Source organism: Leuresthes tenuis, unplaced genomic scaffold, assembly GCF_036924035.1.
Source record: "Leuresthes tenuis unplaced genomic scaffold, fLeuTen1.0.hap1 SCAF_5, whole genome shotgun sequence".
NCBI classification, from domain to species: domain Eukaryota; kingdom Metazoa; phylum Chordata; class Actinopteri; order Atheriniformes; family Atherinopsidae; genus Leuresthes; species Leuresthes tenuis.
Genome location: NW_027325359.1, coordinates 12,013,670 through 12,041,178, shown reverse-complemented (window position 1 = coordinate 12,041,178; position 27,509 = coordinate 12,013,670). Strand labels below are relative to the sequence as shown.

The 27,509-nt window shown below is 40.3% G+C and overlaps 1 protein-coding gene across 9 annotated transcripts in view; it reads right to left on the bottom strand.

The window, feature by feature from the left end:
* The window catches only part of tjp1b (tight junction protein 1b), a 53,374-nt gene extending 28,134 nt beyond the window's left edge, over positions 1-25,240 (bottom strand). For 6 of the 9 annotated variants that reach the window (XM_072386045.1, XM_072386047.1, XM_072386048.1 and 3 more), the window contains exons 1-2: positions 24,714-25,240; positions 16,050-16,191 (exon numbers count right to left, since the gene is read on the bottom strand). In XM_072386045.1, coding sequence (XP_072242146.1) covers positions 16,050-16,191; positions 24,714-24,865 — 294 coding nt within the window. In that variant the 5' untranslated portion in view covers positions 24,866-25,240. Of the gene's footprint in view, positions 1-2,094; positions 2,401-16,049; positions 16,192-24,713 lie in introns of those variants that run through there. The other 3 variants (XM_072386050.1, XM_072386051.1, XM_072386053.1) reach the window with 3 other exon arrangements.
* Positions 25,241-27,509: the final 2,269 nt, after the last annotated feature.

Genomic DNA, 27,509 nt, shown 5'->3' with positions numbered 1-27,509 from the left:
ATCATGTTAAAATCTCATATAAACACTGTGATACCGTCTCATTTGGACGTTTGTTCGACATGTTCCCTTGTTCCAGACAGTTTCCATTTATACACACAAGACTCCAAAGCTGCAGTCAGTCAAATTTAACCGAAGTAGGCAAAATATCAGATCCGTTTGCCCTTCGAAAACCACACTGACTCAAATGACAGCTGCTCCCACGACAGCTTAGGGCAACGTGATTTACTGTTCAACATGTATGACTGTCCTTGAGCAGCTACGGATTTTCTTCTTCGCAGGTGACATGTTTGTCAGACTCATTCTCTGCACCAGTCTGCTATCTCAATTAATGTTTTCTGGAGGGGAAGGAGGGGGGGTAGTCTAATCAAGCAATAAAACATCTAATTACTGCCACAAATATCCTTCATGATGTGCTTCTCTCGCTTCATTTGACACATCTATTAACCATGCCCAGCTGCTGTTCCATGTAATGTTACCAACATGACGCTGCTGATGACATATTTCAGTCGCAGGCCTAAAGGAGTCCAGTGCTGTACGGCACCATAATGAATCATCACACTTCAGTGTAATGCCACCACGGTCAAGTATTGTTGCGAGCTCCTTTTCGTCTAGAACAACAACAAGGCAATTAAAACACAAGACAGATACACTGAAATGATATGACAAGATCATACCCGTAGAAACAGTATAGCTTTTCCTGTTACTATCTTTACTTTGTATACAGATACAAATAATTCAAGAGATTGTTTAAGCTTGATCTATTGATGTTTTCTAGGATCACTCAGGACATATCACTGTTACGTTTTTTTTCCAATATTGTGCATCCTATGCAGACCTGAGCACTAATGACAAGATCGCATGTCTAATGCCTGCTATCTTGGTCACAAAATGTAATCTAACCCTTCATTATAAGATGTTTGGGTAAACCAGACTCAATTCATCGTTTCCTACAGCACTCAGATTAGTGGAAAACTGAGTTACTCATCAATTGAGGAGATTTTAAAAAGGACAAAGTAAAGAAATACAAGCTGAACCTTAACACTGTGACACCATCGAGTCAGGAAATGAATAGTAGAATGCTATTATTCATGTTTCAAGGCTTTACTTGCTGTAGATCTGTACATCAGATAACAGATACCGGGTGAGTACCAAGTCCCAAAAATGTTAATGTCATATATTCACATGTGAGCTGGTTATGACAAGCTGACAGCAGAAGATGGCAACAGAGCAACAACAGTGCACTAAACGACGGTAAGCATGGTCAACGTTCAACAGGTGATGACTGGTGCCTTCAGTATCCTCATTCTTTAAAAGGATGGGGAAAACAGAAAGAGAGTTAGCTTGCATGAGCTGAGGCAATCAGCGACTGTAGCCCTCACTAAGGACCCCAAACACAGCTGACATGACAGCGCATTATTATGAGATCCAGTGTCCCAATGTCACCAAACTAAAGCTAACTAATGAGCTAAAACTGGCTAGTTTCCACTTAGCTTCACCAAAAACACCACCTTGGTTTTACTGAAGGAACATCAAAACAAGGTGAGCCACCATGACCTTCCATTTTATTTAGAAAAGTAGAACGATGCCATATTCCTCGCAGCTGAATTCTTTATAACACTCCCCCATGTCCCCCTGCCGCCTGAATCTTAAATCAATCTTGCACCCCCTTTCTACCCTCCTGGGCAAATCGAACCCCAAACTGGCCGACATTTTGTTCCAGAAGCTGGACTAGCTCCTACTCGCTAGCGTTACCAGGGGGTACCTAACAACCAGTCCGACCGATGACAGCATGAATGAAATGCATTTTGTGACTTCACATAACACCACCTGCAAGCTTGGCAAAGAATATGTCACTGTGCACTGTTATGAGTGATTTCAATGGGAGGATAACGTTAGCATGTTGGGCAGCTAGCTATCCATTTAGCATAGCGCAGATGCAGTCTGCTAGCAGTGAGGCAGCTAAGTTACCTCGGCTTGCACCGTTATCGCTCGCTTGTACCCGCAGGGGGACACAGCCAGTGTGCTCCTGCAGCTACAGTGACACATACGCTTCCAGTCTGCTCAGTCGAGGATAAATAAAGAAAACCCATTCACCTTCGCAATTACAATGGTCCTTGCGACGTGCTTGTGAAAATCTTACAGAGGAGAAAAGGTCTTCCTGGTGTGGCTCCAGAGCAGCAGCAGCCGCCGCACTGCAATGGCAGGCAGTGGATGAAGCCTTCTTTCTCCCCCCTCTGCGCTCACACTTCGGATGCCTTCACCGCCGCGGCGACAGTGACAGGTTCGCATGGAAGAAACCATTTCGGTTTTTCCGCAGGGGGGAGAGGAAGGATGCAGGGAGGATGTCCACAGCAGCAGCCGCAGAAGCAGCAGTCTTCCAGCAGCATCGAGCGCCATTCCAGCGAGAGAGCAAACAGTCGACAGGGAGGGGAGAAAATATGGAGCTTTAACCATTCCCGTTGAACATCCCAGTTCCCGCCATGAAAGGACGAATGGATGCGACTGCTCATTATGTAATCGAGTTTAATAAATCGATTAATAAAGATAAGGTCCCGCTGAGAGAATATGCTCATCATCCTTATTGCCCATAAATATTGCATTACTGTAATGTGCATCCCAGAAAAGTCACTCTTTGTTTTACAATTTACGACAATAGCCATAGAATTAGATTACTGCCATTTTATTGCTCACCATACCCTGGACAAACTGGCCTCTGTTTTCACTATATGGACTGAAGAAAATAACAAGTAAAAAGTTTCAACTATACAGCAAATATGAGGACATTTATATTTGTTTAATAAAAGGGAATACTCACATAGTCTTACATTTGGCTTAAACTAAGCATCTGCATTGTTTATTGCACATTTTGATTTGATTGATCAGTCAATAAGATGAAATGACTAAGGTGAAATTGTTTTATTTCAGCAAATTTTTTCAGATTTTCTTCAAAATCTGTTCAGCAACATTAGCCCCAAAATAGTTAATTTCACTGTTCGAGTTTTGTGTTTGCAGTGTTTGCCCTCATGTGTCTATAAACAGTTTTTTTTTAGGATAGTTCTTATATAAACTGGCCTTTTGATGATATATAGTGCCGGTGTTCAAGCAGAAGGTTTTTAGATATATTTAATATGGATTTCTTTGTAAAACATTTACAGCAAGGTGAAGGAGATCTTTAAATACCCACACTGAGATTCTCATCTTTCATTTTCATGTAATATTCAGTATAAAAGCCAATATGAAAGGAAAAATATGAGACAAGGGCATTTTCATTTCAAATTATGTGTAGTTGGATTGATTAGATGTGCTTAAAACTAATTAATAGGCAAAGAGGAGAGGGTTTACCCCTCACGCTTGTCTCCATGTGTGTGTCTGGGATAAACAACTGCCCCAGGATAAAGATTAGATGTCCTTGGTGTGAAAGATATTTCTCATTGATGTCACATTGTTGTGAATCCACAGTATGTTATCAAGAAATCAATTCAGATATAACTTTTAACTACACCAAACATAAAGTTTTTATAGGGAACGCTGAGGTAGGTTACTCAAGTAGTAATGACATGCTGCAGAAAGTCATTTAAAATGCAGAGGATAGAATTAAAATCCACCCTACAGTCACGATGCTCAATACTCCTTCCCATGGGGCATACAGATCTAATCAATATACAGTAGAATGTAAATTGTGCACTGCACCAAACCCCAGTCTTAAGACTCTATCGCATGCACTTTATTTTTTTTGTGCTGGCTTTTCCAGAACCTAATTCTCTGCAGCACCTTTAGTTGTTGAGTATTTTATCACTTTGAGATTGCGTGACCGTTGCTGTCACCTCTACCTCTGGCACTAATGAGCGCGGGAGAAGGTAGGACCTGAATGTAATGCTGGAGGAGCACAGAGGTCCTGCAATGTTGCTGACGTTAGGAGATTGCTGCAGACTCCATTGGAGGATCGGAAGGAGAAGGGGCGGGGGCATCTTGAATGTATGATTGCGAGATGGCCAAGGTCATAAGAATTAGAACAACAAGGGCAGTCACAGAATTTCCTGTGGGAAAATAAAATGTGATAGACAACAAGCGCGTAAACATAAAGAAAACTCTAAATGCATTAGTGACCTGTCCCTTTAGCCAGACCTTTTGTTGCATGTTAGGACTGAGCACTAATAATGACTCGATAATGGCACTCCTTACCATACATTTTCACCATGTTTTACTGTATTAAAACTGCTTCAAATACACAGCAGAAAAAAGTAATAATAAAACTGTCAAACCTCACTAAAAAAAAAAAAATACATGGACATACACTTATCCCAACTATCTGCAGTTAGGAGAAGTGGATTAATGCTAATTAATGCATTTCTATTGAAGCCCTTGAAATACCCTCTGTTACTGCTACGAGAGTGTTTGCATCACTGGCTCCAACCGCACAGAGGGAGTCTCACATGCCGTGCAACAGAATGATGCAGCCTCACTCTCTCTCTCCTCAGCACATTTAAGAGGACCCGAACTAGAGTATGACTGTAGGAACAATTCACACGAGTGGAAAGGCAAATTAGAAATTCACAGCAGGTCTGGCCTTAAAATGCACCGCCCCTGATGGTAAGTGAGTCACCTCTCAGCTGTACAGGTCAGGAAAACAGCCTACTAAGCAAAGGCTGGCATGTCTTTCTATGAGCTTTAATGACTGCAGCTATCCAGTGGCATGACAGATGTTAAACATGGCGCTGCAGCAGAGGAAAACAACTGCATTTGTCAAACAGCAGTGTGCGAGAAAGTTAATCATGTGGCACCGTTTTGCAAAAACTTCCAAACTTTATGCCTCTTAGCTTGTTATCCCGTGTGTGCTTTTTTAAAAAAAAAAAAAATAAATTGTAGTTTAATCCCATTATGGAGTTCATGTGCTACTGTAAAAACTTTTGTATTTCATTGATTCCTGTGTTGTCTCTGCCAGCCTCAATGACCTCCAGCGTGACAGGGCAGCACTCTGAGTCGACGCATTGGTTCAGGAGAGAGAGAAGTTTCATAATGCCAGAAGATTACAAAGTGCAGCACAGAGACCGGTGTTCATGATCCAGCAAGTATGAGATATCTTGTAAAGTCAGCAGTTAAAGAAATACCTATCAGATGATGCTTTATGGAAGAGTAAAGTGTGACCTGGGTGGTTCCGAGCTGAGGATGTAGAGCTGGAAATCCAACTTTGACATTTGGCTACAGTCTGCTGGTCTCTGTTGGGCTGCTTACGAGCTGGTTTTAGTCATCTCGCACATAATGAGATATATCTCATCTTTCATCCAAATACGTATCATTGACGATGACACTGATGCAGCCGGCTTTGCTACTGCGGACTCTTATGTAAGGGCCAGCTTGCAACACAACACTGCAGGCAAGAGCCTGTTTTTTTTTTTTCTTTTTCATTCACTAGTTAATTTGTAGATACTTGGTCAATCCGCTTCCATAACTTATTTTAGAGCAGCAGGAAGAAGTCACCCAAAATACGAATCTATGCATTTAGTTTCTGCTCTTTTTCTTTTCTTACTGTTTAACCAAATTGGTGGATATATATATCATTTCACGCTTTTGATGCATCATTTTCAAGCTCAAGCATAAACTTTCAGAAATCTTGAAATACAAAAGTCACCATGAAACAAAAAAGTAATTGTTGTTTTCCAGTGAAAATGTATGGGAGTCAACAGTAATGAGCAAACATTTTAAACCTGGCTTCATTCAAAGTTAAGGATTCTCCTCTGGAACTATATGCACCTTCGCACAGTTTTCCCTCTCTATGAGGTCTTATTTGCATATTTAAACTAAAATTTTTCAGAGAGCTTTCTCTAAATGTAACTTGGCAACGTGGGTATCATGGTGATTTCATGAATTCTATTGGTTCACAAAATTTTGCTGTATTCACTTTGTTTTCATTTGCAATCAATAGTTTACATATTTGTTTCACCGCAATCTTACCGCAATCAACAAGCTGCTGAGAGATGTGTTTTGAGGTTCTGCTTGCAGCAGAAATTCCTGCAATGGAGCAACTAAATCAGCATGAATAATTAAATGCAAAAATATCACCATGTCTGAACACCACACAGCTATCTTCTAACTAAACTGTTTCTGCATTCATGTGCATCATGTCACTGTGTCAAAAATAGTATAGAAGTAAAACTCTGTTCCTTTTCTTTTTCAAATTCCCTTTCCAAAGTCAGGTATTTCATAATAGGGTGAGAGGAGTGACAAACAGGGATGGTGAAGAGCTACAATGAGTAAAAAAAAAAAAAAAAAAACGAGACAAATACCATCTGAGCAAACAGGATGTGATTGACAAAGATGCAAATCTGGATTTACAGTTTTGTGTTGTTTTTTTTTACTTCAATGCTAGAATCCCAACCCATGTACAGGAAGGGAATACATATTTATTTTTAAGATCCCCCAAATGAATCTATAATCTCTGTCTCATTTTCCCACCGATTGCTGAGAGCTCAGACATATCAGGCCTGCGAATCACATGACAGCAGGCCACCAACATCCAAATCCTCTCGGGATCATGTACAGTAGCAAAGAAGCAATCACCTAAGTATGTTTATCCCAGGAGGGAAGCACAAATGCTAATAAAGATGAACTATTCCAATCAGTTGATGTGGATGACTGTTATGACAAAGAGGTTTTAAGCTGTGAACTGGAGAGTTAAATTATTTTGCTTTTGAACAAATGTCCACATACAGACTGCAATGTTGACCGGGAGGTTGAATAGCTTGAGGGGTATAAAAGCTTTTAAAGCAGCCAATCCCGGATCAATCAAACTGTGCAGACAGCTGTAGATATCAGCAACAGATGAATTTTCTGGGTTGAATAGCAAGAAATATTCTGGTGCTCTTTTCAGTTAATCTCATGGGTCTTAAACCTACAGTATTGATAAAAAAAACATATTATATAAAATACAAATTTAAGGACAGTGTGTCCTATGTTGTGATTTACCACTTATAGCGAAATGAATGAGGTGGCTGTAATCTTTAATAATCCATTAACAAGACCTTTATATGATTTCCAAAGAGGTTGTCTATTCATGGTTCAGAGAGAGAAACCCTGCTCAGGATTTGAATAAGGCAACTGGAGGCCTTGGTGGTCTTGGATCAGATGCTCCCCTTGGACCAGACTAAAAGGGAGTGGAGAAAGGCTGATATGGGTAACAGAGACAGGAAGGAAAAAGGGAGAAAAATCACCCAGGGGTAATTTACCGCACTGCGGAAACAAGGCAGGCAATACTATAAATCTCCTCTCCCTCTCAATTCAACTGGAAATTAATTTTTTATCACATCTACAGGTTGACTCATTAAAAACCGCTATGAAAAAAAAAGCCTATCTTACAAAGTGAATAGTGCAGGCTACCCCCTATGCAATACATCAAATGAGCATGGGTTTGAACAGAACGTGATCTTGCATGGCTTCACAAACCTCATGAGCATCACTGCAAGCCTTCCCATTCTTGTGGCAGCCCTGCCCGCTCTGTGTAATAATATTCATGTATCTAAAATGTTCTATCTCTAAATTTGATGCTAAAAATGAATCTAAAACCATTTTAAGAGCACAACCAACCTCTGCTTTGTCTATTGCCTCAGCTATGCAAAAGTGGTTGTTTTGCTGGGTTCCCGCACATTTTTGTAGTTAAACTCTGCCCTCTGCAGGACTTCAGCTGAACTCTATTTTTCCATGTCAGACTTGACTGGAAAACTGTGCAAGAAGACATTTGTATGGAGAGCTATTTATGATGGTGTGACTACAAGCATGAGGAGAGTAGATCTGCACGATTTCAACCCCTGCTGGCTAATGATGTGGCACGCACTGATGATGAGGGAGACACATGAAGGACTAGGGGTTGTTCACCCACGGGTCCGCTGTTATGGGATGCTCCTGAGTCTAAACAGCATATGGTGCCTCCCAGGGCATCAACACACATCCTACATGTCCAGCAACACAGCAGGCTGTATCACACACACAAAATGTTCTCACATTTCTTCCTTTAATTCATTCTCAAACACACTCTAGGTATTCTGGCTTTGTGCAGCCATTGTATTGTTATAAAATAGAGACTTGTAATTGTTACATTTCTGTTTATAAAAAGGCTCTGACATGTTAAATCTCACACTATAATCAATATTCTGAGATCTGACACTAACATAGGATCCAATACACGACAGGGCATGTTGCTCAGTTAATTTTCTCAATGAATGGATGAAAAACTGCCTGTGAACTGTAGCATAATGATGAGAAATACAACTGAAATTGTAAGTTAGTTTATCTTTTGGGAGTATTTCCTGTTTTACTCAGTTTTATATAATGATTGAAAATGGAATATCTTTAGGTTTTGAGTCATTGGTCGACTAATGATGTGAGTTTTCTTTTTTTTTCCAGTATTCAAAAACAAATGTCATCAGTTTATCACAAAAATGTCTCATTATTAACATACAATAAAAGTAATTGTTTGTTGCAGCCATTAATAAATAATTCATATGAGGGGAACAACACTGGTCATCGGTTATTCTGTCAGGATCGAAAATGTATCCATGAGTGGATATTACAAAAAAAAATATCACAAAAGAATCCCAGTGTAGTTGCTGTTTAGAAAAACACATCTCCTCCATATAAACAGTATTATCAAGACAATCAATCAACCTCCAATGTAATCTACAGAGCGTCCACAACTGCAAGCAGCAAACCTCATGATTGATTAAGTTGTCTCAGGACAGCCTTCCCTGTGTTTCATTCTTCATACTTGACTTCCCCACCAGGGCCACCATCTTCATTCCTACAAACATTACATCATCCTGCTGGTAGTCCTTCATATGACCTCACACTCAAAAGCTCAGAGGAGGGGAGGGGGACATGGACATCCAGCTCTTCTCTAGAATAAGAGAAATCATTATGAAAAGCCTTTAATGTTAGCTGAATGGATCCAGACTGCATTTCTTGGAGGGAAAATATTGTATGTGATGTTGGTTTTGTGCCACGCTTTCACTAATCCACAGCTGCTGCGGATGGTGCTTACTGTCCAGGTCTCTCCTCCTGCCATAAATCACAAAGGAAAGTCAATAGAGTTGTTGGGATTTATGTGGGTTTGAGTGTTCTCTCATGAGATGATTTGTAGTTGATGAGCGACACAAGCTGAACCATAAAAACAATTCAAAGGGACGGGTCATTTTCTTTAAATTGTCCTTTTACAACTAAGGCTGTTGTACTGTGTTAGTGAGACCTATAGGAAATCCGTTTTAAGCTGGCTGACTGATAGACATTCACCATGAAACATGCAGCAATCAGTTAGTTAATAATTATCAATTTTATTATATAATTCGTGTGTTGCACATTTTCAGGTTTGATTGTTTTTGTGAAAGAAAAGGAGTCAACAGAAGAGTCAGCATATTGCTACAAGATGTGTGGCATGATGGTTTTATATACATACAGTGCACAGTGACCCACCATATGTCCCATCAGAGGACACATGGACAGGCCTTGCTCCTGAATCACAGCCTCAAGAAATGCACTCAACATCTGCTATCACCCCCGTGCAGCCTGTGGGATCTCACATGGAACCTTCACAAGCGTCACGCATGGTCAGCTCATATGTAAACCTCCTGATTCACCTCCAATCACCCCCCAGTGTTTATCACCCAAAGGACAAATAGAAAAAAAATCATCCAATTGACTGTTCTTACATAACAGACCTGTCTCACTTAGAGGAAAAAAGAAGCTCCAATCACAGTGCCTGCCCTCACCTCCCCCCTCTACTCCCTCCTACAGTGCTAGTCGTGATAAATCTCCTGCGCCTGTCCGCTCCTCCCTTCTTTTTCTGTCTTTCCACAGCCCTTGTGGTGTATCCCACTCAGGTGAAGCTCCCACCTCCACGCCTTCATCACAAGGGAATGATCTCCCTCGAACAGGCCCTGAATATGCAAATTGGTTAATTCAGCTGCAGTTGCTCTCTCCATAAATGCATCTGCAGCAGTTTCCTAAGACTGAGCAGTGAATAAATGCTTAGGTCGGGCTTTTTTTTGGTAGTGGTTAGGGAGGAGCGCCTCTGTCCACGGCAGATTGCAGCCAAGGATGGGATTTGAAGAGTGGAACTAGGCAAGCAGAACTAATAAGAGATTAAGACTTTGACCAGTGCAAACCTCAGGCCCAGCTGGTGACTGATCCTGATATGTTATGGAGTAATTCATTTAATTGTGCTTTTCATCTTGGCTTAACTTTGTCTGCTCCTGCAGATACAATTTTAGTATCTCTGCAGCTCACCTGGTTATCGCTTCTGCAGCAAATAGTCCTTTAACATTTTCCAAACCAGCTGAGAATGCAGGAAAAGTGCTGCATTAAAAACAAAATCAAGAAACATGAAACACCAACCTCTGTCTAGCTTCTACACTGCACCAGAACTACAACTGAAGTTCCCTGTATGTGTGAAATATGTGCTTTCCTATTGGAAAGATGAAACGAGTACCATATGCAGTATTCATAAACACCACAACATTAATGCACAACAAAATACACACAGCAAAAAAAGGCTTATTCCAAAGCAAAGCTGAGAGTTTACCATCTTCTAGCATGAGTCCCCACAGTTGTATTTTTAGAACACCAAAGAAAAGTCAGCAGTTGGATTCCTGTGATTCGTGCTGTGAATGATAAAGTGAATAAGTGTGTGTGTTAATACAGGAACAAGTGGATCAATGTATATAGCGAAAATAAATATACTGTGGCTTTGAAATTGGATGTGCTCATGTTGATGAACATAGAAAAATAAGTCCTCCTATACACAAAAGCATTGGACGCATTGAAGGCTGTTATTAACCCCCCCTTCTCTTCATCTCTGTTGTGCTTTCTGCAGCCTTAGCACTAAAATCTGATTCAAGCTTTCTGTAAGCAAGTGCAATGCTTGCCAACACAAATGACAGCAGGAGTCGGCCGGGAGCCAAAGTCCTCCCTGGACTATCAAGAGAGAAGAGCAATCAAAAGAAGCAATCGATATAAACAAAGTCTTAACTACTATTGATTATTTACCTCTACACTGATGGGCAATGATAGTTGTGGACCTAAATTCATACACTCAGTTGATTAATATCCTCACTAGTGTGTTGAAAATGTGAAGTTTGTAAGAAATAAGGTCAGATCATCCAGCAGCTCACTAGCAGTGTTGTGTCTGTTGTGACATTTCATTTGGATGCAATGGAAACTGCTCCCGAGCTCAGCATCCTGCAGTCTCATCACTCACTGTAAGGCGGACCGTTACTTCCATCAGCTGCATTTGAGTTTGGAAAAGTCAGCAAGTTTTCCTCTGATGCACACATAGTCTGTACAATATATATACAATGTACAATGTCAATATATATATAGAGAGAGATAGAGATATAGATATATCTATAGATGTGTATCTATATTTATATATATGTACAAATATGTGAAGACATAGAGAATAAAAGCCAAATACCTTTAACTGAGCTCTCACTCTAGTGAGATAGTGGCCTCTTGAGCGGCGTGAAGCATTGTCAGAGTAGCAGACCGTAAAGACAAATGACCGCAATTTGTCACTCTCTCAATGACTTAAGAGCAGGATAGGATATGAGCATAAAGAAACACTACACTGCCTTTTCCACTCAAATGGAGACTTGGCTGTGTTCATCGAAAAAATCAAGGCCGCTGCTAATCTGTCAATTACAGCCCTGAAGCCTGCACCATTTCACTGCCACATATACTAGCTGGGAGCTGAATGTTGATTTCGCAGCTCCTTAAACATCCTTAAACATTTTCTCTCACTAAAAACAATGACAAGCTCTGCCATACAGGATGTCAGTCAGTTAGTCCAGCACTTTCACTGAAATATGTTAACTATTTTTATCTGTCACAAGCAGCACAATTGATTGTTTTGGTTCTTTTAGTGAAATCATTTATACAAAGGAAATTTGATACAGATATTCATGACTATCATAATCCAAATGTTTCTCTCTAATCCACTCACATTTACTATGGACCACAAGATGACATTTATGGTTTTGTTGGAAATTTAAATCACTAGTTATTGCTAACCTCAGAGTAAATTACACTATCTTTGATGTTCTTCAGATTTCTCATGCAGCAGCATCAGCAAGTCAAGATGCAGCATGTCCACAAATATCCATTTGCAACACTAATGATATTCACTTCAATCCGAGGTGTTTTTCTCCAAGGGTGAGGTCAAGAGGTCGATTTTAGATAATCAAATTAAAAGATTTTACCTGCGTGAACAGGTGCGCATTAGATACCCAAGTGCAAGTGAATGCAGCACATAATGTACTCTAATATCTATGATATATAATTCCCTTTGTCTTAACATTAGCATATTTGCAGAGGCAGAACTCACTGTTGCCGGGTACATAAAACATGGCAGAAAGTGACAGCTTAAGAATTTTAATAAAAATGTAATTAAAACCGGGGTGGATTTGAGTAGCCCAGATATAAACACTGCAACTATGAAACATCACATATTGAGAGGACTAGGCTAGTTAATACCAAAATGCTAAAGATAAAAAATGCTGCTGGGAATGATGAGGCTGGCTCTGTAAAGGATGGATTCACACTGCCTCTCGCCCAGTGGCAGCCCCCCCAACATCGCGACCCTGAACTAGATTAAGTGGTTATAGAAAATGTATGGATAGATGGATGATGATGAGGCATGCTGGAGAGTCGAGAGGACACAGCTATATAGAACTGCACATCTGGCTGCGGGTGATCACATCATATCAGTGTTGCCATACCAGCACATTTTTATCCATAAAGTTCTGTTTTATTCCTACATCAATACTTTCAAGTTCTTGATCATAACTCATCTATACAACATGGTCTTGCCAATTGCTTATGTGGGTAATAACATGTACCGGTCAAGACTTTTTACTTTTTATGAAGATGATGTAAAAGTCCTAATATCCTAGATAATATGACATGTCAATTAGCTCAGAATGCTGAAAACACACTGATAAAGGAAGGATGAGAGTCTTCTCTTAAACTGGTGTCAAAGATAAACTCTCAAAGTACAAAGGGACTTCATTTTCCAATAAGCTGCGACACAATTCAAATAGAAACAGAATACAAATCATTTTAACTGTGACTGAAAATTGTACAATGCAGCACATCAAACTGTGACTTAGAAATGTCAACGTTTTTTTGGGTTATCAACATGGTCAGATATAAAAAGAACAATTTATAGAAGCTGAGTCATTTTAAGTGAATATGAGGAGGTGTTTACCAAAAACAAATAGTACAAATGGAAAATGATATTTCTCAGTGCAGTGGTGCAATGAATTTGGTGGTTTCATCATCTACGAACAAAACCTTCAGAGAAATCTCTTTGCGTACAAATCAAACAAAGCCAATGCTGAAATCCCTGAATAGGCTCAGAAGCACAAATTCATCACTACACTCACAAACATTAGTTAAAATCCAGTCATGCAAACCCATGTAGATGTGTCAAAGCCTTCTCTGGGCCCACGCCCACTTTAGATGGACAGAGGCAAAGTTGGACACTGTGAGAAATCACAACCTGAAATTAAAACAGGCATGAAATGAGGAATGCTGTGTCCTCCATGCTTCACACCTATGAAGACATCATTATTGCAAAATGGTGTACACAGATTTTCGAGCGAAAATGCCACCATCCAGATCACATCTGTTTCAATAGAGAACTTGATTATTTCAGCGAGATAACGCCAAACCAGCTGACTCGGTAGTAGAAGAATCCAGGTGCTACACTGACCACCTGCATTTCGGACTTTTCACTCGCTAAAAACATTTGAAGCATTATGATGCAAAAAAATAAAATAAAAATACAACAAAATTGGGAAAACATTTTGTTTTCCAAGCTACAGCTGTTGTTCTCCTGAAAACACTTAGGAAGCGTTGTTAAGAAGCAGGTGGTGAGAGGTGATGAAACACAGTGGCAGATAAGCCCCTGTCCCAACTCTTTTTAAAAACATACTGTATTCCTGGCATTAAACTGGAAGTGAGTGTTTGAAAAATTAATTAATACGCAAATAAAATTTCTTGATCTTGACATGTGAAACGTCGTCTTAATGCCGTTTTCAGTCACTAATATGATCCGACTGATTTTCCCATCGAGCCACTCTGATTTACTTTCCATTTGCACAGAGCATCCCAGCTTCTTTGGAAATGGAGTTGTTGCTCCTGATGTTTTAAGGGCATGAACTAGTTCAAGCAGCTTTAAGCAACCGCAAAGCAGCAAAATAAACTATTAAGATTTAATGCTTGTACACTTGGAGCATTAAAAACTCTCACGTTCTCTAAAGCCCATGTTACTAAAACCCACCAAATCTTGTATCAATAATTCAACCAGCTCAGGGGTTTTGCGATATCCTTTAATGAGATGGAGTGTTAGAGCTGAATTCACAGTCAGGTCATAGCTGAGCTGTCAACACAAAATAATTCCCCTGAGGCTGAGGCCCTCCAGCAGTCTACTGCTCTCTCTGTAAACAGCAAGGTACAGCAAGTGTGCATATCATAACTACATCTGCTTCGATTTATGCACGTCAGACCTCTCAATGTCTGCTTTCTGAATTAGCATTCCTAATTGATCATAAATCTTCATGTCATGAACTCAAAGTTCAACTTTGAGCGCAGAGAAACAGTCTGATGTGTTTAAGGACAGTGAACTTCCTGAACAGGAAGATGTGTGTATGATGGATGTGTGTCGATGATGTGGATTTCATTTTTGCAGCCCCTACAGTGAATCTCAAATGAAATAGTAATCGTTTTGATACCATTGGCATCACATTAGCTTGAAAAATTCCATCAGCCCTTTGACCTATTACATCTAAGAACAGATTATAAAAGCTATCATGAGAACACTGTGTTGCGATTGTGTTTGAGGGTATAACCTGCAGCTGGTCAGCAAAGCATAGCCTAGCATAAAGACAGGGAATAACAAAGATAACCACATTTTCCTTCCACACATAAAACTCACTATTACAAAATTCTGTCTGATTAAGTTTTTTTTTTAAAAGTCTCTAAGGATCTCTCAGATAGCTTTGAAAAAAATACACCACATTTACATCCACCTTTTTTATGCTATGTGGTTTAATCCTTTACACACTCAGCAAGTGAGCCAAGATAACTGCATACTGCTGTTTGATATATCCAAACTACACTACATGCATAAAACAACATGTCCTAAGACACTGATTTATTTCTAACTTTGGGGAAAACAGTCTAATTCACCCACAATTGGTGTGCATGAGCTTATGAACCACATCACAAACATTTCAGTTATTCTTCAGATTACTGTTGCCTCACCGTTATTAACTCAACTTTCCCTGAAACTCTTTGAAGCCCCACTGGGAATGCTCACCTCACACTTTGAAAATGTCTGGTCTAATCTGTTTAATTCCTTTTAAAATCCATCCACTTTGCCCCAACTATAGTACAAATGCAAGAGTGATTTTGGTCTACATTCTGCAACTATTTCCCTAATAATGGAGCTGTACTGACATGATAAGCAATGTAGGTAGCAAACTCCTAAAATACAAAATTTAACCAGATGTGTAATACCAGTGCAGCAACACAACAAATGGAAACCCCTTGTGCGGTCATCGACTTTAACACTTTAACTTAATCAGATTTCACTGATACTGCCGCATCAAACGGTTCCAAAACTGGTTATGACAATGAGAGAGCCCTGTGGAACCAACAAGCTTATTTGCAATTTACAACAAAGAACGATTTGTGAAAAACAACTCCTTAATGTCAGTAGCAATTACGTTTGATCTCACTGCTTTCATCCCAAAACAAAAATATGAATTATTGCAACTTCATTGATATTCAAATGCCTTAAAGAGGCCATAACATGGACGTTTGGAGATGTAAGACAAGCTTCTGTGGGTGGTGTATTATTGTACAAGTTTTAGATTAATATTCTGCCTGTGTATGTGTGTCATGTTAGTCCGCTGGCCTGCACATTTGGCCATACATTACAGTGCCTGTAGTTAATCAATACAGATTATTATTAGTGTTTGCATGTCACTTTCTTTACTCACGTTGGAGTCAAGGAGATCGATGCTGTCCAAGCTCTTGCTCCTGTGGATGCGGCCCTTGATGCGGCGGAGTGATGGCTTACCCTGACCGGTGCTCGCTGAGGAGGCTGCTGTGACGGAGCCAGCGGTCGGGCTGGGGTGATGCCTAAGATCAGCAAGGACGCGTAAAAAGGAGACAGAGAAACACAACAGCACAACATCAGGGCTCATGAGTACGCAACCAGCATTTTGTGTCACAGCACGAAGTGCCACAGGCAAGACCAAGGACAAGGAAGAACATTGTGGTCACGTCTGTGCTTTTGAAAAGGCCGCAGTTACCCTCTGGATCAAATGGCATTTAAAGAAATCTATATTAAATGCCACTGGATTTAATTTCACAGAGGCACTGTAGGGGAGTCAACTCGGGCCCAGGAAGCACTGCAGCCTTAAACACAGTGGGCCTGGGCAGATCTGGGCACCACAGCAGCCAACATGTAGCTGGGTCATGGTGAGATGTGGGGCTGACCTGTCACAGATACTCTCAGGAAATGTTGCACCCCTCATAAATGACATACTTAAGCGGTACGGTTGGAACCCTGCTGATCACATTCAACCCTCCTGCTTCTCATTTCCTTTGTCTTTCTCCTGATTGATTCTTAATCTATGTGTAATGTGTGTTGCCACAACACGAACCCCACTGTGATTAACTACATTCAAATGAATTTGAATTAAACAGTGTTACCCTCCAGCCAGGTTTATATCCTATAGTTCTCCATTGTATGTTTCATTTAAGGCTAGTAATATGTAAACATTTTTAAGATAATGGCTGTATTAACTGTGTTTATTGTTAATAAATCAGTTACTTGATAAAATTAGATTAGTTTTAGGGTAAACATAAGGTCAGCTTGTGCAAAAACTCAGTGTTTATGTTGTAATTTTGAAATTAGTGGAGGTTTAATCATCCTTAATCTGATGATAAACACGGATAGAGTTCTTACTTTCAGAGTCAAGAGGTGTGAATGTTCATAAATCTGGTTGGAAAATTTAGGTCAGATGATGGATTTTTAAGAGGACAAACAAATGCAGTCCTGATCATCAAGATACATTTTTTTCATGATTTGTAATTACCAGATAAAGTATTTCAATCATTGATAATTAGCAATGACACATTAGTTACTGATTTCCCATAACAATTGTGCCAAGAAATGTACTGCTTTGAGTACACCAATGATCTTATTATCTGAAAATGACAAATGAAAAGGATTTCTCTCTCTCTCTGTTTTTTTTTACAACTTTCTGCAATTTTTATTTTTTTTATGGAATAACTACTTGAACAATTTAGCTCAAAGATGTATGTTCACTATCAACATATGTGTAAGACCACTTTGCTGTTACCCTATTTAGTATATGTTCATTTATTTCTCATGAATATAGAGAGCTCATATAGCTATTGTTACACAGTTTGATGCTGCTGTTACTGCCTCCTCTCTCCTCTGCTCTTCTCTCTGCTAACATAATATTAGATGTGAAAAAATTCCATCCGCACTGTGTGCCTCAGAGATGGTAGATACCCATTAGCATGCTGAGCAGCAAGCCAGAGGAGCTCCCCGAGGTTTGAAGGCTCAGCATGGATACATAATGGGAGAAGAGGATGAACAAAGAAGGGAGGAAAGGGAAAGCCACATTCAGCTTTCCATCTGCAGTAATTCCACAGATGCCCGAAGTGGACTGAAGCGCTTACTGGCTGGAAATGCAGGGCAAAAGCATTCAACAATACGTGCAGTCAATTACGACCGACCTCAGAATGTTCTCATAAACAATTCAGCAAACATGACTAATGAGAAAAGCTGCTCGGACTGTAACACTGGTCTGGTGCAGTCCTGCGCAATCAGAGGTTCATTTCTTGGATGTTGATTCTGAAATGGATTTCAGCCAAAACACCTCGGGCCACAAAGGCACAGCGTAACATAGTGCCAGCAACTGTGCCGACTCAGATATAACGTGCAGTGAATTATTTCTTCCTTTCTAACAGATCTGCAGGTATAATGCGTTTCACTAGAGATTTGTGAGAATATATAACGCAGAGAGATTTAGCAGCAGTGTCTCCTTTTCACTTCACATATTTATAAGCACATTTAAAACTACATATAGATGAAAGGCATTTGGCTCCTCCAAATATCTGCCAGGGTTATGGAAAGTCATATATACTATTTTATGATTTTTAGACTCACGGAGGCAAAATTTTAAAAGGAACACATTACAGTCACAGCCTTTCATTGTTTATTGACTGTCATTCTTGAAAGGGCAGGTCTTAGGTTTCTTATAGATTCTCCCTGTAGTACAGATGTCCACCTGACCCCTGCTTAACTGAGGGTTAGCCAAGAGAGAAGCTTTTTAATTTATGTGTACTGTTAAATACTGGCACTGTTACTACTCGGAGGCACGTAAACCCACAGGTGTAAATCATCAGTCATATGTCAGGTGCTTATTAGTGTTCTTGCAAAAGATTGCTATGGAAATAAAACCACTTCATACAGCATTTATGTTTCTAATGGGAACCTGCTGCTAGGTTGCAGTTAGCTGTTAGCTGTTCTAAACACTGGAGCCAGAGAGGACACAATTATTAAACCTGAATCTCTCCAAATAAAGAAAGGAAAAGACCTGTCAGTATCACAGGTATCACAGTATGTAAATACTACATCTTGTTTGTATGATTTGTGTAATACAATAAGCCGCGCTTGAGATTATTGCCCAGGGAAGCACAGATATGTCGGCCTAACATCAGTATTGGCTCATTGACTGCAATCTGCCTATTGGCAAATAGGATAACATCAAGTGATAGCAGAGGTTGATATTTATCAGTTTGTCCTGAATATTACTCAATTTATTTACATTTAATCACGTCTGACACAAAGAAATCTTGTTGTGCCAAATATACACTGATAGGTGATTTAGCTGGTCATGATTTTCATTCGTTTATTTATTTCAACTTTTCATTTGAAAGGTTATGGGAAAAAAAAGTTTTAAAAAACTCACTGTGTTTATTCAAAGGCAGGGCTGAAAAACTTTAAAGCTGCTCAGTTGCTTTTTATTCATGCATAATTCACTGCTTCTCTTGCATTAAAAGATGAATAAATGCCAAAAATAATCGATATTGGCCATCGGCCATATTATTTTTAGTATTGGTATCATCTTAGAATTTCAAAATTAGTGCGTCCCTAATTATTACTGCACATCTTGCTGCAACCTCTTTAAGACTTGCTGTAAGAAATGCTTTGAGCAGTGACTCCCTGTAAGCCACAGCTTTTCAAACACTTCAGCAACAGTACAGAATAAATAAGCGTACCCCCTACTTCCATTGCCCTTTATTCAGTAATTAAGGGTCAGACCAAAGCTATTTTTGAACAAGCCCTTCATTTCTATCTCAGCTACACACCTGTGAAGGTTGCTGTATCGTAGACAGCTGTTACAAACTAAAATATAAAACCTGTCGAGTACTAAAACCACCTTTGTGATAGTGTCCGCCACAGTGGGTGTCTCTAAGACTGCAGTTTGCCACAATGAAACACACACTCAGACCCACAATGTGAAAACTATACCAGCTCTTCCATCAGAAGTATTGACAAGCAGCTTTGTTACCTGGGCTTGTTTACAGTTTGTAAGGACAGGTTAGCTGACAAGCTGCTGCTGCAGGCGACACGTTAAACGCACAGACACGAGGGTGGCATTGTTCTTCTCATCTAACGTTCAGTAAGGAGGCAAAGGGTTTCCTAAAAGTTTAATTATTGCTCTAATGAGTGTCTGTTGTCTGACTGAGCTTCTTCTAACTATACATGCACTCTATCACTGAAAAGACTGTGTAGGATGTTCTTGTTTCATCTCCTCTGGTGTCAGATAGCAGTGTGGATGCTGACTTTTACCAATAATGGCCTTAGTAGCAGCATCAGTGCTTTGTTAGCTGCATTGTTTCAACAAGCAGGTTCAGCACTCACAGTGTGGCATGTTAACAAAACAAAAAAGTGTCTGTTTGGCCCTGATATGATGAGTGCGTGAAAGTCTTGGATCATTTACTGTCTCAGTGAACAAAGAAAATCCACTTCAAAAGTTAATGGGATAAGATCAATGCCAAAGCCTCTGATGGCCAGATGACCACACCAGAGTATAATAATGTTGTTCACAGATAAGGTCGAGCGGATGCTTGCCATTATTACAAAGAGAGGACGGGGAACACACACACATTGATCAGTTGCAGGCCTTTCTGCTGTCCCTCAGGCTGCCGGGAGGAGCCATCAGCTGCGATTAGCTCAAGCAATAACGGCTGCTGCTTAATCAGCAGGTCAATATGCAATGTTACGCTCCATTCCTTATTTCTTGGCCAGTGGTAATACAATATTTAACAAAAGGAGCAATCCTGGCCATTGTCTGCTGCATACACACACACACAGATCACACACATTAAGGCACACACCGTAAGGGCAGCAGATTAAATCTTTGCAACGAAAGGTGCAAGTGAAAATAAGATGAAGCATTACGTAAATGCAGCAGACTTGTTGTATTATCCCTGCAGGCATGCAACAGAGTGTAAAGTTCATTAAATCAGGTTAATACAAATCGTTGGCAGTGCGCAAGAAAGCAATGGGTTTTTAAGACTGCAGGCAGGAAGGAACATCTGTGTGCAGCGACTAATCCTAATTTAGTGAGCGGCTGCTGCTATTCTGCCTTTATAAAAGTGAAGCGGAGCTGTTTTTCCTCTGAGGAGAGTGCACGTGGCACACACAATGCCCGGTAGGTGAATGGTGTTAATGCTCAGGCAGAGCGGTGTGTAATCTCCCCACCCCACACTGTGAGATCAGCAGCACAGGAAAGCAGCTCTGATCGTTTGACCAGAAACAGGTCAGAATTAATGCTGCAATTACTGAGGAAGCAACCCAAAATAGGATAGAAAACCATTAAAAAATATTTTCCATTATCACAAAAGGAAATGCTTCTTTTCTTCGATTCAGATGGTATCCTGTCGTTTATCAGTGCAAAAAAAAAAAAAAAAGTTAATGAAATGGGCTGCTATCTGGGGTGGCTTTTCAAATCCATATGGGGGAGAAGTATGGAGCTGACAAAAACACAGTCTTTTTATTTAGTGGGTTAAGATGTTTCATTACAACAGATGGTATTGATTTTTCTAAATTTGATAGCTTTTCCCACAAAGTAAAGACTTGTGATAATTGCTGAGATATCTTCGAAGTTTATAGTCATGACGGTTATATCCAAACATAAAGCAGCAAATGCAGAAAAAAGTCAATTTCTTCCAAACAGTATCAAGAATGTGTTTGCATTTGAACCCAGTGTTAAAGAGTAGAACAGTATTGAGTTTAAAGGTCCCGTTAATCAACTTATCAATGTATATTTGGTTAAGAAGGCTAAAACAGGTAAATGTCTTTCTCTGAACTCCCCGCAGAGAGCTGTGGAACAGCTCCTCAGATAATAATTCCCGCACTTAAAAGTGCAAGAATGAGACAACTGGGTTTTGCATGATCGATAAGGATGTTTTTTATGGGTCGTGTCTTCTGGTTAATAAGAAATTTCTTGTGTGTGTGCTGGATCTGATGAAAAGTGATGCAGAATTTAAAACTTTGTGGCCCACCCAAAAACCTCTCTGAAAATTCAGCGCAATCTCACAAGACCCCTGTGCACCTGGTGATATCAGCTTAGAATAACTAAAACTTAACGGAAAAGGTAAATGCCAGTAGGACTTCTCTTAAGGTCACCACTATTACTGTTTCTGTAGCTATGAAGCTACAACGTTTCCACTGCTCCTTCACCATATAAATCATGGTAATTAAGACGAAGACAATTAAGCTGCGTGTATGTGTGTACTTTGTCAAACCCACATGGTTTGTTTTTATATGTTTTTAGATAGCGCTGTGTTATGCTCTTGAGTACATAAAGAATAAGAAATGCACTGCAGGTGCTGATGTTTCGTCACACCACTGTCAAGTCTTAATGTTAAATATGCACTAGTTCTGTCTGTGTTTGCTGCAAAATCACAACAGACAGCACTTTACAAAGGTTTCCAAGCATTGCACATTCAGTACAGAAAAACACGATTAAAAAGAAAATACAAATATGACAAAAATAGCCTCGTACTACTGTTACCAAAATGTACGTAACATTTGTTGTGCTTTAATTTTTAATCACAAATGAAAACAACCACCCCCGTCCTCGCGCCACATCCATTCATATCCACTTTTAATATAATTTTCTATATATAATATAGAACTATCATATGATAAAATGTCACTGCAGGTACAAAAAAAACCAAAAAAACATTGGAAGATCAAGGTAGTCATGTAGAATGAGCGATAAGAGTTCAAACATTAAGAATTAGTCGCATAAGGATACATGTTTAACTGCAGATTTAACAGATTTGCTGGACGAGCGGCTGAGAATCTTCAGAACATTAACAATTTACAAGGGCTGCTCTTTACTCCCTGATTAACAGTTTAGATTATGGATGGAGGTAAAAGAAACAATGTTGTTTTTTTTTAGAATGAATCAAATCTCACTCTCGTCAAGCAACAAGGATGAGAAACTCATTGTGCCTTAGAATTCCCAGAGAAGGGTTTTATCTGTGCAGCTTAACGTGGTTCACCATGACCTTCTGCCTTTGCAGCTGTTACTGACACACTTTTTGAGTTCTTTTGGAAATATTCTTCCTCTTTTCTGACACCCATGTGCCTCATAGTGAAATTGGCACAAACACAAATTAACAGTCGGTTTAAACTTGACACAGGCAGGTCATTCATCATAGTTCGTTCATCACTGAGTCTTTTGTCAATGATCAAATATCATGTTCTTGCAAAATAATTGTAGTGGGATTGAATTATAAATTGATAAACATCAATGCTGGCTTGAAAGAAATTAAAGTACAAGACAAGGAAAAATCCAAAATGTACCAATCCATAAGTATGTGCTGTAAAATGGCTGATATGGTCCTTTGAAACAAAGTTTTAATAAAACAAAGGTTAGTTTTTCTGATGACTTAAACGCTTATTTGATGCCTCCAACAATGACAGGGGTTACTGCTCTTCACTCAACGGGTAATAATCATTCGACTTAATTAGGAAAGGGAAGGTTGCTTTAAAAGTTAAACAAGTGCTTAAGGCTGTAGTATCAGCTGAAACAAGAGGCTGGAAATGTAGATGTAAGTAGGTAAATAACAATAACAGATGAAGCACGAAAGGGGCCGTCGTTCTCTGTGAAATCCCTTATCTTCTACCTGGGGGTCAATTAGGCTAATAAGAAGATGACTAAGGAATATGATTATCCAAAGTCACTGAGAAGTAATGAGCTGCATGGGATAAGCCTGTGACCCCTGCTGAGGTTACAGCAGCACTTTGACTTCAGTGGCTCCGAGCATTTAGAAGGGATGGCAGTCGGACTCTTACAGTTAGCAGTTATAGGGAAACCTGTACATCTTGTACAATTTTAGATGTCTTAAAAATCATGCTTTGGATGTTATAGTGTGTGACGGTACGTTCCTTTTAATAACGATTATCCGTCTTTATGGTGATGCTCGGAGATATCCAGCTTTATGCGTGTTTTGTCCTTTCTTCACTCACTGAAATGGTTTAGGTTAAAGAAGCCATGATAACGGTTAAGCTTCTCACACACAACAAAGCCACACCACTGCGATCCACAGCGTGCGATACATTTCTAAGTCGCTATCAGGGCACCAATGAGCCCATTGACTCCTAATTAACCATCTTTGCTTTCAAACAAGATAGTAATCCAGCTGTAATTAGGGATACTGTCACACAAATGTTGCAGCCCTGACAGCAATCTGCTTAGATGGAGGAAGAGGAATGAAATGAAGGCTTGCCTCGAAGTAAACAAATGAACGGAGCTGCAGGAGGAGAAAGGCAGAAAGTGAGAGGTGGTCACTGCAATGGAGCACACAGAGTAATGAGGACACAGAGAAGATGGATAGACAGGACACAAACACATGCTGAGAGTAGAGTATGGATATACAATGTTTAATAGACATGGCAATGAGAGGTGTACAGAGGCCTGGCTGCAGCACAGGTAATAAAAACAGGAGAGGATCACTTTTCATGCTTTACATTTTATTAATCAGTTTGAGCACAGCGGGGGGGGGGGGGGGGGGGGGGGGGACCAGAGAGGAGTTAAGGCTGAAGACTGATGGTTTACCACATGGTTAGCTTGATGATTACACTTCCAGTGACAACAGCAGTGCATTGGAGGCTGGACAGAGCATTAAAGCACATGAAGTTAAAGGCAAAGAAACAATGATGAGGCTATGACATCATTCTACGCATTCAACTTTACAAACTAATGGAGAGGAAGGACATGATTTGATCCACTTGTCTTTGCACGCGCGCACACAGGCAGGCAGGCACGCACGCACACAGACTCCCAGCATGCGGAGCAGTTGCCTTACCTACTGTGTGCACCGAACACAGTAGGGTTTGTGATGATTGCAACATGGTGCAGATTGGCCGCAGTGGCTGACAGGAGTATTATGTCATTTCGGAGGGTGAGCCGGGTGCATTTTGACTCATCATTTGACGAGACGTACGTGGGAGGCAACGGCTCGGTTCATCGCAGCCCCCCTGTTCTCCCAACCTGCATCACATCATCATCACCATCATCCGCACCAAGATTGATACTCACCACATACGCTTCCTAGGTGGAAGACAATGTTCTTTGTTGGAGGCGGTCACCCCCAGAGCCAGCTGCATAACAGTAATGTATTTCTGGTAATTCACCATGGTACTGTCCACCGCTACTAAAAATCCAACCCAAAGAAAAGCACAGGTGATCATATATTTCTTTATTCCTTGGCATCCGCCTCCGCTGCGTCTTCCATGCTCAGCATCACAACGCCATTTCCAGCGCTGAAGGACTGACAGTGAAAACACTCCCCAAGGAGCTGAGCGAAAGGTGCCGTACCGCTGCTACCCATGTCTGCAATGACACTCTGACGGTGTTTTAGCGCTCGCAAACGGATCGCCGATCCATTCGATGTGTAATTGATCAGAGTTACTATTTTTTTCCTTTTTGAAAAATAATCAACACGGTCAGGAATTGGACATTATCTCCTTCCTCCTGCCTCCTCCCTCCTATCCAGGGTTGGAAACACTCTCTTAAAAACGCTGCAGCGTCCAGGCGTCCGTGTGTGTGAGGTAGGGGAGAGTGTGTGCGTGTGTCTGTGCGTGTGTGTGTGTACGGTGTAGTCAGAGGGGAGCGACTGGGAGGGAGGAGAGGAGGGAAAAGGGAGGGAGGGAGGGATGGAGAGGTGTTCCGAGAGACTGATTCATTTAAAGATGCTCAGTTGTAGTATCAGTTTATGACGCCAAAAGTTTGCCAAAAAATGACATGCTTGCTTTTGGAGAAAGTCGACTGTCTTTGTGTTATGTAATACTTCCGGGAAGCAGTGATGGTTTACAGGGGCGTAGCTCGAAACTCAGATCTTTCTGAGCCCCACACCCTTTCCTTGAGAAATTAATGGCTGTTGAATTCCATTTCGGGACTTGCTGTCCTAGCCTCGTACAAATAAACGAATATAAAATGAAGAAAACGTGCACATTTCCAGGGCTTAGCAAGCAAAAAAAAAAAAAAAATAAATAAATAAAAACGCAAAACGCAACAAATTGGAATACAATTGGTTTAACTAGATACATAAACAGGTTAAATCAAGCCTTCACAGATGAAAAACAGTGCATGGAAACATCAGGTTGTGCTAAAGGCAATCAGACTGCACTTGCTTACTGCTTTTCAGGGGAATTACCAGACGTAAAGCTCCACAGGAACACACACTCTGATTATTTGAATCTCATACATCTCCTCCTGAATGCCTGTTCTGCTGTTTGAGGCTCCCTTGCTTAACCCGTGCCTCTGCCACACTAATGCTGCCGCTAAAACTGAAACAGATTGTAAAGCTTAAAAAAAGAAATAAAAATTTTTCTAAGAACAATTATATCAGCAAAAATTCAGTGCTTTCAGATCAAACAGCTCTAAGGGTTCTGTGAGTGTCGTGGGGACTGGGGAGCTCTCCGAAGGATAAGATACCTTCAAGGACTTTTTCTCTGTTTGCAATCGCAGTGCAGATGCAGTAAGAGCGCGGATAGCGGACAAGTGAAAATCCTGTTATGATTCCTTCATCATATACAGGCTAGAATAATCCCTGGCTTCACTGATGGCTCATTGCTCTATGTTTTTATTTTTTTTAAAGTTTTTTTTCTGTTGTTTATTAGGACGCCTTTCCACTGATATTTTCTTCTTTTTTTCCCTCTGAAATGGCAGATTCCAATATTGCATTAGCACATCAAACCAGTTGCAGTATACGCTTAGGTCGTGCAGACCAACCGTTATGTCACAGATGGTTCCCCTCATGTGGGGAAAGAGGCTACTCTAAAGGAGCTAAAAAAACACCCTATAAAAGACGTTCAATAAACCGTGGACAGCTGCAGCTCCTGGTGCGGATGTAAAAAAGAGGGGGAGATCATCCAATAGTTATAAGAAGCACGAAAATGTTCCATCCATAATGAGCCTCCTTGGCTTTGTCAGCAATTTTTTGTCCTACCCTGCATATGCAAATGATATCGGAGTAATTCAACTGCTGCCAATTTGCGAATGTATCCATAATAGTGATAATGAACTGGAATACGGATCATTTACAAAAGGCCAAAACAATCATTTGTGACCTCAGTAAAGTAGTAACTTAAAAGTAAACACAGTATTCCTCAATATTTTTAGAATACCCCTCTCGTCCCACACCTCATCACATTCCTGTTGTGTTGTCATACCCCAGTTCTGATTTCTGCTTCACTCTCCTGCTGTTACATTCATTACTGTGGGTGCACTGTGGACATGCACCAGAAAGTTGTTCATTACAGTGCAGAGATGTAAGCCACACTGCAAGGTGTACATCTATAATCTCAATTAAAAAGATGCACACAAAGCCTCAGTCTCAGTAGTAAAGCTAGTGTAGAAGAAATCCAAGGTGCAATATCACTGCAGACCACCGGGGGCTTACTTCAATCATCCATGAGCCATAGATGATTTGAAGACTCACTGAAAAAGTCATTACACTCTCCCCACAACAAATTATGTTGCATTCAGCTAATTTAACCCCTTCTGATAAGTGAGCTGATGGTGCCTCTCTAAATAGTTCCACAATTATGCTAACCCTGAAAGATTAGTGTTTAGATGCGTGACTGGCATACCGGTGAGTTTGAGTGATTAAAAAACTTTTCTAAGAACGATAATCGTTTGTCAACAGATGTGTAGTTAATGCAATGCGACTAAGTTATTTAAGTCTGAGTTCCCAGAGTCCAACAAAAGCAACCATCTATTTTACATACACACTTCATCCTATTCAAGAACTATTGCCAGCAACCGTTGGAAAAGAGGCAGGACACTCCATGAAAAGGTCACCAGTCCATCACAGAGTGAACACTGAGACAA